Source organism: Cynoglossus semilaevis, chromosome 6, assembly GCF_000523025.1.
Source record: "Cynoglossus semilaevis isolate Cse_v1.0 chromosome 6, Cse_v1.0, whole genome shotgun sequence".
NCBI lineage: Eukaryota > Metazoa > Chordata > Actinopteri > Pleuronectiformes > Cynoglossidae > Cynoglossus > Cynoglossus semilaevis.
The window spans coordinates 10743040-10753900 of record NC_024312.1 but is presented as its reverse complement, the minus strand read 5'-3'; the positions used below and the strand labels follow the sequence as shown (position 1 = coordinate 10753900).

The 10861-nt window shown below is 40.9% G+C and overlaps 2 protein-coding genes across 4 annotated transcripts in view; both read left to right on the top strand.

The window, feature by feature from the left end:
• cntn1a (contactin 1a) overlaps positions 1 to 5515 on the top strand; it is an 82250-nt gene extending 76735 nt beyond the window's left edge. For all 3 annotated transcript variants that reach the window (XM_008311934.3, XM_017033155.2, XM_025056192.1), the window contains 4 exons: positions 331 to 520; positions 608 to 720; positions 809 to 965; positions 2702 to 5515. In XM_008311934.3, coding sequence (XP_008310156.1) covers positions 331 to 520; positions 608 to 720; positions 809 to 965; positions 2702 to 2778 — 537 coding nt within the window. In that variant the 3' untranslated portion in view covers positions 2779 to 5515. The remainder of the gene's footprint in view (positions 1 to 330; positions 521 to 607; positions 721 to 808; positions 966 to 2701) is intronic.
• Positions 5516 to 7849: 2334 nt separating this feature from the next.
• On the top strand, positions 7850 to 10311 carry LOC107988657 (E3 ubiquitin-protein ligase PDZRN3-B-like). Its single transcript, XM_025056283.1, has 2 exons — positions 7850 to 8785; positions 8876 to 10311. The coding sequence occupies exons 1-2, from the start codon at positions 8387 to 8389 to the stop codon at positions 9062 to 9064; spliced, it is 588 nt and encodes a 195-aa protein (XP_024912051.1). The 5' UTR covers positions 7850 to 8386; the 3' UTR covers positions 9065 to 10311.
• The last annotated feature ends 550 nt before the right edge of the window (positions 10312 to 10861 follow it).

Genomic DNA, 10861 nt, shown 5'->3' with positions numbered 1-10861 from the left:
CGCCGTGGCCGGCAAGCCCCTCTCCGCCACAGAGGCCATCGTGTGGTGGCTGACCCTCCCACAGGGCAATATTGATGGATACCAGGTCAGCAGAGAGTTTCACTGATGCCAGCAGAAAAGTACACACACACACACACATATATATATGTGTGTGTGTGTATATATACTGTATGTATATATGTATATATATATGTGTATATATGTATATATTTATGCGTATATATGTATATATGTATGTATATATATATATATATATACAGTATATATATACAAAACACACTGTTGTTTCTGGATGTAGCTCTGTTTAACCTCTGACCCTTATCCTGTCAGGTGACGTACTGGAGGAGTCAGGAAGAAGGTGGGGGTGGGGCTCAGAAGGTGGTGGTGTCTGGCAAGGAGAACCACACCAGGCTGGAGGGATTGAAGCCCAACTCCAATTACCTCATCGAGGTTAGAGGCTACAACTCGGCAGGATACGGGCCGGCCAGTGAACACCTCCACATCCACACCAAGAAACCACGTATGTCATGTTTAAAACGTCCTCCAGAGTCTGTTCTGAAAAAACACAGTCCACATCTACATTTGTGTTTTTTGTGTCTTTCATCAGCTCCAAGTCGACCCCCAAAAATCATAGGTAAAAAACTAAAGGGCAACTCTGTAAATATTGCCTGGGAGAATGTGGAGCCGCTGGATAACGAGGCTCCTATAGATGGATACAAAGTGAGTGGATTTGAAACAGAAATTATAAATGTCACATTTTCATCTGCGTTTGTTGACAGTCCGTACGTGTACATGTGTACGTGTGTAGGTGCTGTACAGGCAGCAGGGCCAAACCGCAGGCACGCTGTACACCACCAGCAGGAGGTACATAGATCTTCCTCTGCCGCAAGATGGGAACTATATTGTGGAGGTGCGAGCGCACACAGAAGGAGGAGACGGAGCTGTGGCACGAATCCACATCACAGGTGAAAAAACTTTCCTAGGTAAACGAGGAAAATACTTAATATTTATTTACCAAATATACAAGCCGAAAAAGGCTTGAAAATGTTTCCTGTTTCAGGCAGAGGAGAATCAGAAGACAGTGGAGAATATAAAAGCCGAAAAAGTTTTAGGCAGAGGAGAATCAGAAGACAGTGGACAGTTCCTGTATCTTATACAACAGGAATTGTCCAAAAAAAATGTGGATAAACACAAAACTTTCCTGACTGGATATCATCCCCTGAAAAAATATTAAGTGCACCTTTAAAAATGAACAGAATAAGAATCAACAGAATAAGAAATATATATAAAAAATGGTGTCACATTTCTCCGTAGTGCTGAGGCCAAAAACCTGACAGTTAAATCCTGGCCTGCTATTTGCCTGTGGGATTAAACCAAACTTAGTGGCAGGTAATCATTGGTCATGGTCGGATGGTTCCCATGGGCCAGAGCAGGGCTGTCACTCCAGGTTATTCCACCTTAAATTTGAGGGCTAAGCGGGAATAAGCCAGCCGTTCGTGACCAAAGTCTTGATAGCGCAGTGACTGATGGAGTGATTGGAGCGCTTTAAGCTTCTGTAATTGATCTTGATGAGAGGAGGAAACCCTCCCCCGCCTCCCTCCTGCCGTGGGTTTTCATATCCCTTATCGTTCAGCCTCAGACCTATCTCAACAGATTGATTTCACAGCCTTGGAAATCTAAGCTGTGGAGGATTTCAGATTCTGGGCAATGACAAATGCAGGAGCATTTATGGTGATCACAGCACTGATGGGACAGAAGAGCCTTCAGACAGAAATCTGGTCTTTAGTTCAATCAGTGGGAGGTTGACGGACAAGGAACACGGCTTTCAATCAGCAACTCCTTTGACGGTCCAGTCGAAAGGCCACGTCCAGCCAACTCATGGTCACGGTGGCTTCCTGTCTCCTCAGAGGAGACAGTGGAAAATACAGAATAATAATAAAAAAAATGTCCACAGCCAGAAATCAACAGGGTAATTTTATATCATTTTATACTACTCAAAAAAGTAGTAGTTTTTGTTCAGTATAAATACTGTACACCGTATAATAATATTACAAAAGTGGGGTTAATATATTCTTTTAAATAAATGTAATTAATTATTTAAGGCCAAATTAGAGTTATTATTGACATCCAGTTGCTCGCCCGAAGTGGGCGGTTTCAAGGATTGTGCTTCTCTCATCGTAATTGTAGAAATACTCAGTCTCTCAGAGTACTTTTTTGCCACAACCAGTGGAAATACAGGTTCAAAGAAGACGTACATTAGCACCAAACATGCCCTTAAGTCCTCATTGGTTCTTCAACTATTTAAATAAAACAAAAATTAAATCTACCAGTTAGCGCACTGTTACTTGTGGTAACAACTTGATAATGAATGTGTTTTTCCACCTTTTGCATCAGCTTGTACTGCAGTACTAGTATTATGGTCAATATGTAAGCTGTATAATTAGATTATAGTTAGACGTGAATAAAGACACAGCACGTAGCAATTTTACATTAGCAACAACATGGATACAAAGTGAGTATGTTTTGTCCCAAAGTACAAAGTATCAAAATATCACAGTAACTATTGTCACGTCTCTGCTGTCTCAGTATTTCTGTCGTGGCCCACAGAGCTGGTCGTCCTGTAATCAAAGCCAACAGTCAACCAACACATAACTACAGCATGTCACAGGTTCAACCTCCTGTGTGTCTGTCTGTCCATCAGGAGGAGGTGTGATGTCGGCCCAGTCTCTCAGCGTCCTCTCGCTGCTCCTGGCTGCTCTCCTCAGCCTGGACCTCTGAATGTAGCACCATCTCTGTCTTCATTTCTGGTGAGAAAGACAGGTTAACGCCTGTAAGGACTTCGGGACTTTCCAAAATCTTCTGGTTCAACCCTATAACCTGGATGTCATATTCCAGCTCTTCCCCTCTGGGATTTTTACGTGGGACAAATGGATGGAAGAGGGAAAAATTGAATATAGACAAAGACATCCCTTATTTATCCACACAAGGCGTCCATGGAGCAGTGACATAGGAGTTCAGTCAACTTTTTAAATATGCCTTACATAAACAACTGCACTTAGCTTTCACAGTTACCTGTTTTAAACCGACGGACGGAAGATGTGGACATAACACTGTGCACAGGTCTTGTTGTTGTTTTTATTTTATTTTTCCCCTTGATATTTCTACAGTTTGTTCCCTGTGTGAAGGTGAAGAAGAAGTAGCTGTGACGGATAAGTGTATGAGTTTGTCAAACTCCCTCTCCACCTGCAGTTCAACAGCATTTTCTTATGTTTTTCTAAACGAAGCACATCTTCACGAAGCACAAATCTCAGCCTTACATATCCATGATTTCATAACACGAATTATATAGACACCAGATGTTTATGTTCAACATATCTGAATATTGTTTTTCCTTAAAACCTGCAGTTCTCTGTCGAAGAGTTAGGCAGATGTTTAAAATGGCAGTAAGAGTTCTTTGACAAATTTCACCTTTTTTTGTGAGTGGACAGAGATTTTTTTTTTTTTTTTTTTTTGAGATTATAATCATTCAAACAATTTCCTCACATCTGTGAAGTTAAACCTAGAGGCCGTGCAACATAACATGAGTGATATGATTTTGGGACCAGAAAAGATCGACTGGTAGATCAGTCAAATTAAACATATTATTCTGCAGGAGATGATAGTCTGGGCTTCCAGGGAGAATAATCACTGTCTACAGGCCACAGTGAAGCATGATGGGCTGTTTCTTGAAAATCTGGGTCAGCAGTTTTGCAAAGGGAGTGAGGGATTTGTTCAGAAATAATGGTGACCTCAAAGCTGAGACTCTTCTAAAGCAGTACCATCAGGGGAGGGATCTGATTGGACGCTTCAGCAGAAAATATCTGGACTGCGAAGAAGAGACAGAAGCCAAAGGCAGGTAACGCGATACGTGTCATTTCGGTTTCTGCAATCATATATATATGTATACTGCATATATATATGTATATATTTAAAAGCTTCCAAATGTGAAAGTATAAATACTTTGCAGCTGCCTGATTTCACAGTACTGCACGTCAATGTTATTATGGACCATTTTCTTTTTTAATTCAGTGCTTTATTCAGAATCGTTACACTACGGTACCGTTGTGTGCATGTACAGAAGGGTGGTTGAGCAGGTGCGGGATGTTTAGGTTCGAAGGCGATATTTGAAAAACTGAATGTAAACATATCAACCCAGTCAGCCTTTGTGGATTTCCTTTAGACCCGTGCAACACCCCCACCTCCCTACACCCACATTCTGAAAAGTGGGCAACTTGTGAGCCATACAGCTGGCCCATTTTGAACCTGTGCCCCAACTGGTGACCCACACGAACAAACATGCTGGACGGAACTTGCCTTTTCAAATACAAAACTGCAGCAAAGGTGTTTTAGTCGTCATATCGGTTACATTTGTACTCGTGTGTAGTGATCAAGTTCAAGTTGGCAAAACGCGTGAGTCGTGCAAAAAAAAAAAAAATGTCAATAACAAAAAGCTGAGGCAACAGTTTGTTTTGTTTTTACTGTATTTTTATTAGGACTTCAGTGGTTTCTGCTGGTGCTTTTACAAGATTGTCGGTGAATTTATTTCCTATACAGAATTTTTCAACTCATTTACTGTTTTGTACGGACATTAGTAATTCTCATGCTGTTTCATGGCTGTGCAGTTCATCCAGTCAACTTTGGGGTTTTTTCCCCTTCATATCATTTGCCAACAAACTGAATCTGTTCTAATGCTTTTTTTACATTACATATTAACAGCAGAGCATCCATCAGCAGTAAGAGCTCATCCAAAGGTCTTGATGTCGTTTGTGCATTTATGTTTGTCATTTATTAACATGCATTTCCTCATTAACTGTTCTAACGTTTGTTCAAGATGAATCCACATTTTCACGTGCTCTGTTTCTGTCAACAACAAATGCTGCATTTTGAATCCCAGTGATTTAATTTCTGTGCGACTGCTGGCCATGCTTCTACATTCAGACAGCATCCACCACAAAGTGCTTTTGCCAGTTTTCCTTAAAGCAACAAATCATCAAAAAAATAGTTGCCAAATGCATGAATGCCTAAAACTTTGACGTTGTTCTCTGTCAAAGCGGTGGATGTGCATTCAAACGTGCATGACTTTGGAGACAAAGTGTACATTACATTGCAACCTTTCAACCTCCTGTGCTTATATGAAACACATTCCATTGCTCAGCGGCATCCCTACGTGTCAGAGACTGTACAGATCTAAGCCTAACGTGCGCACTATCTGGTGAGCCACATGTTGACGGTCATCTCAAGTGTTAGTGTGAGGTGAAAAAAGCTTGAAGCAAAGTACAGAAATCACAGGAATCCGTCCACGTCCTGAAATGATCCTGCGGCTTCATGAAGAGAATGGCTGGGGTGTAAATGGTGTCAGTGGGAGCATGTCGTGTTGAATACAGAGGTGCAGTGCTATGCTGGATGTCAATTATACATGTGAGGGCTGGATGTGAATTGGCTGGCTAAGGAACAATAAAGGTGTAGTTAACTATTACTCTGTTGTGTGTTCTATCACCTTTCTCTGTTTCTGAGTGACTTTTCTGAGACAGACACCTCATCTGATTTTTATTTACTGGACTACGAGGGTTCTTCAGTTAACGAACAACCAACAAATATCAAATTTCCCAAAGCGCAATGATTATAAAATGTCATAAAATATGAAGTTTATGCCCCAGCTTGAACACACTTATATATTGTTGGTTTTAGTTCATGTGTTACAGTATATGATTTCATGAAGGACTGGCCGTCTCCCTGGATCTATTCTGCCTTTTGCTTCTTATGGAACAAGTTCACTTTTCCGCCATGACCGTTAATTTAATAAGGGAGTTATGAGGTAATTGAATGAACAAATAATACAATTAGTTTTAAGATAAAATATAAGATAAGATGGGACAAACCCTGACTGTGAGGTACATTTGAAGTTTTGCCATGACTATGGGTTATTTTTCATCTTCTGAAATCTGAAGAGTCCTGGTTATGTTGACTTTAAGAAACTGAACTTTAAAAGTAACTTTCATGATTTAAAACAAGGGATGGGGGCAGGAGTGTGGGGCAGATCCAGAACCTTCTGAACCCTCCTGGGGTCCGGGGTAACCAGAAGAGGCACAGACTAAAATGAACCTCCAACTCCAACACCTATCCTGGGTGTATATGTCTGAAGGTGCAGTTCTGAATTTAATTTTTGTATTTTCATTTGTTTCCAAAAGAGTATTTGATGGGGTTTTGAAGCAGAGAATCGGGCGGTGGGGGACAGGGGTCACTTGGTGACATCTTATTCATGACTGAAAGTTCAGAGCAGTGAAATAGTCACAGTATAGTTTCACCTCTCACATATCATAGAGGAAAAAGTTAGAGCACCATGAATGATTAATGGTCTCCTTTGATAATGAAGTCAAGTATTCGCAGAAACCCTTCAATTTATGAGTAGATTTTCTTCCCCTGGTTCTGCAGCAGAAAGCTTTTCTTCTCCAAACTCGCTGCCAAATGTATCAGAGGTAGTGTTTCAACCCGTCCTTTACAGATAAGGCCGACTCCGTCTAGGTTTTCAGGCAGAAACAGCTGTTGGAGTCCCGTCTTCGCTCCAGTACTCAGCAGACGAAAGGTAGATTGATATCCCTTCACCTCTTGGATTAGCTGTGACCAAATAAAACTTTTCATTCTTCTTATTGAGCATTTTCATTGCTCACATTACTCTTCACCGTATTGACACAAAAGAAAACCATTACTTTGTTTATACCTCCTGCCATATTTTTTCTCTATCTTTACTCATGCGTTTTATCAGTGCAAACATATGTTCTCTGAGATACAGTCGCTCTGTTTCCAGGTGGCTGTGTGTCACACAATGTGTAACCAATACATACTCACAATATTTTACAACCTGTGTAACAACGTGAATCACACCAAGTCACAAATGGAACCTTAGAGTTGTTGATTTTTAAAGTTTAGCCCTTTGTACTTAACCATGTTGATATTCTTCACATCAGACGATGTAAACATCCAGGAGCTTAGATTTCATTGTCAGTGATGGATGGACAAAAGAAACACATCTGACCTCCGTGTCACATGTGTTTTAACAGACAGGTGTGCAGAATGTCACGTTGGTTTGGTAAACCTACACCTGCTCTGTGACAGCTCAGACAACACAAAACACACTTTAAAGAGGTTCAGTGGAGAGTACAGCCAGATCTGAAATGTGACCCCACTCTGAGAGACCTGCAATATGTTATGATGTGTCAAGCGGTGATCCTGTGCCCTGGTCCCGAGCAAAAAGCTTTATAAGTGATGGTACGAATGCAGATATTGGATTACTGTCGAGCTTTGACTTAAGACAGAGCACTGTGATTTGAGACGGTCTTTACTTACGTACAGAAAAACACGGTCATTTGTAGACTTCAATATTAATTTATTTAAAAAAAATAATGTTTTCAAATGTTTGTGTATGAACAAGAAAGTAAACCATTTCTGTGAGTAAGAAAGGCCACTGGAAAGGGTGACCCCGCCCCTTTTATAACAACATTGAATATTGACACTTAATGTAAATGTTTTATTTATTTATGTGGCAAGTAGTGGGGCATCAATCTGAATTAAATTTGGACATTAATTGTGCATAAATTGGCTTTAATGTCAACCAACAGGTGTGTGGTTTACACTTATATAATTTAATGTGGTTCAAAACTATCAGTTCTATTTAAATATACAACCAGATGTTGAGCATCATTGTGTAAAAGAGAGATGTCACAGGAGATGTCACTTTTTCTATCACATCTAAGGCAGGAGATGTCACTTTTTCTATCACATCCACTTCATTTGTATTGTATAATTATTTAATTGGAATAACTGCTATCCCTTTGGCGGCCATATATACTGTAAGCTGATTGGTGTAACAATATCACCTGGTTCACACAGTTTGTCTCCGTTAATATTTACAAAATATGTACACAACACGAGTTTGGAATACAAAAAAGAAACAAACAATAAATAAATAAAGCCACCTTTTCCTCTGCTGTGTAATTTGCCGATGGTAAGTATAAGAGTGAGTCACAGGTATCGGTGCTCACGTAAATGAGCAAACAAAAGTTCAATTTTTCAGGCAGGTAAAAACAAACAAATATATGAACATAAAATAAACAAAAAATAAAACAACGCCCACCGTTGTTTAAATCTAATATTTGTCTGTTTATTTTATTGTAGTGTGGGAGGAAGGACTGCAGAGTGGCGCAGCCTCTCAGTTCAGCCTGACCTGCGCAGACCGCCCTCTCTCTCTGTCTGTCTGTCTAACTGAGTGACTGCCACACACTCAGTCAGACTTGTTGAAAAACTTTGGCCAAACTTTCTCAGCCTCCTGCGCTCGCCGTTTGCGCTGACTATGCGCACTGACTGCGCAACCTCTTGCGTGGAAAAAGTTGCAGGAAGCGCAGGAGAGTTGACGATGGCGTCGTTAGCGGACGCAGACGCCGGTCATGGTGTTTGTCAGATGGGCTGTGGGCTCCTGCTGTCCGCTGACGACTCCTGTGAGAAGGAGCAGCACTGCTGCGTGGACGCCCTCCGCACCGTAGCGGACAGGCTGGAGGAAAGGAGCGCAACTCTGGAGCATGAAGCCCGCATGGCGAGGCTCAGGTGGAACAGGAGGGAGCAGTTCTTACTGGCCCAGGTGTCTGCTCTGCAGAACGAGGCTCAGCTGGCTGCTCTCAGGTACCAGCGGAGGCTGCACCAGTATTTACTGCACATCAACAGCATCGCAGAACAGGTCGTCGGCTACTGCAAGGTGAGCGGGATAATGGGTTTGGTGTAGACTTTACATACTGTAGGGCACTGACAGAAAGGAACCCACCTCTGTGTCTGTTGTCAAATTAAGGGTGATTTACAGACATCTGCGGACGAGAACTCACCAGAAACGACTTCAGGTCAAGGAGACACAGTGGAGGAGCAGCTCTCAGGACCTGAGGTGAGGGAAACACTGTCCACACAACTCCAAGCTCTTTTGTTGATACCAAGAATGATTTATTTTTCAAAGAAAACATGGCATTACATTAAAGTGTGGTAGGTTATCTGAATAATAACAAAAAGGTAGTAGCCTCAGGTGTTGCTTACAGGAACGCTCTTGGAGCTAAAAAACTGTACCTAAACTCCTGTTTAATTCTGGTTGTAAAAGGTACATGGTTCCTACTGTTATGACACTTTGATGAGTATCTGGTGTGTGTGTGTATGTGTGTATACACTGGGAGTTCTCCATGGATGTTGTTCAGTGACCTTCTTGCTGTGAGGCAACAGCAAGAACCACTGTACATATTCCATCTGAAGTCTTCTTTTCATCATCTTCTCCATCTCAGTCCTGTCCACAGCAGCAGAGCCAGACCAAAGTAGACGATTGACAAAGATTTGTTGTTTTCTAGATCAGCAGGTCATTGCGGGGCAAACTACAGACAAACAACTACTTACATTAACAGTAAGACTTGAATTGTTGTGATGTGTTGTTGTTGTGTAAATGTATAATTGCTGCTCAGAACTATGTGAACCTGGTTTTGTGCTGCTCCAGACTTTGTTTTTTTTTGCTCTTACAGGAAACATTTGTTAAACGTCCCACTGTCCTCACCACATGTAATAATATCACTTACAGTAAGTCCGTCAGGTCACAAGGTTTGTTTTAATAACTCTGAGACCAGTGACTTGGTGTCATGTTGGGTTGCTGATGAGTGTGGATAAGTTTAATTGTGGTAATGGTCGTATGAAATATATCTGTAATTTCCTGCAGCCGACTGAGAGAGGAACAGACTTAGGTTTGATTAATGAGGAAAACAGTTCACTTACTGTTGCCAGTGTTGGCCGGTGATACAGCATCTATTTTCAGTTCTTTTTTTTTTCTCTTCGCTAAGAAAACTCCCCTAATGCCTCTTTAATGGTTTATTCAGTCTGTTTTCTCATCTTTTGCTTTCCAAATGAATTTTCCAATGCTCAGGAGAGCTGACTTGCACTTTATCAAAGTTTTGCTTTGAGATGGAAATTTGCTCTATTAAAGAAGTGCTGTGTTCAGTGTTGGGTGCACAGCAGACGTCTCGGTAGCAGCTAAATGGATCGTCACAATAGTAGTGTCTCTGTGTGGTTAGACAGGGAACCTGATTGACCTTGAACCCCTCCCCTCACTGACTCACAGTCATGTTGGTTTACGTTGTTATAACTTTACACTTTATGGAATATGTTTGTAACCCCTGAGAAAACAAGTTTAGCTTAAAACATAAGGAGACGACTATTTGGGAACATCCATCCATCATTATCCATCCATTCATCCATCATCTATCCTCCATTCATCCATCCATCATCCATTCATCCATCCATCCATCCATCCATACCATAATACATAGACATACCTACATTTACCTAAATACCATATATATGTATATTTACCCATATACACATATATACATACATACACATACAGTATGTCTACAGAGTTTTTAAACCATTTTTAATATTTTGCACTTATATAAATTATTTTCTTATAATATGTCATATTTTAACAGTTTCATGTTTGTAAGAGTGTTTCTTTCTTTCTTTTGGAATAGAAAAATCTGCTTTGTTTAGAACATACCATTATGGTTAGAACAACAGATGACACACTCGACCCCAGCACCTGAACCTTTTTTCAAATCTGTCTGGGTTTTAACTTTTTTTTTTTTATAAATTATTTGTCAGTTACTGTAAGCAGTCTAAAGCAGTTCTCTAGTGGCCCTCCAGTGTTTGAATTTCCATGTCTTAGACCTCAGAGATCCACTGATAAAAATCCAGCTGATTGTGTGTTCTTTCTGCGTCCTGACACTGAATACAGTCGGTGGTTGGGGCTGAC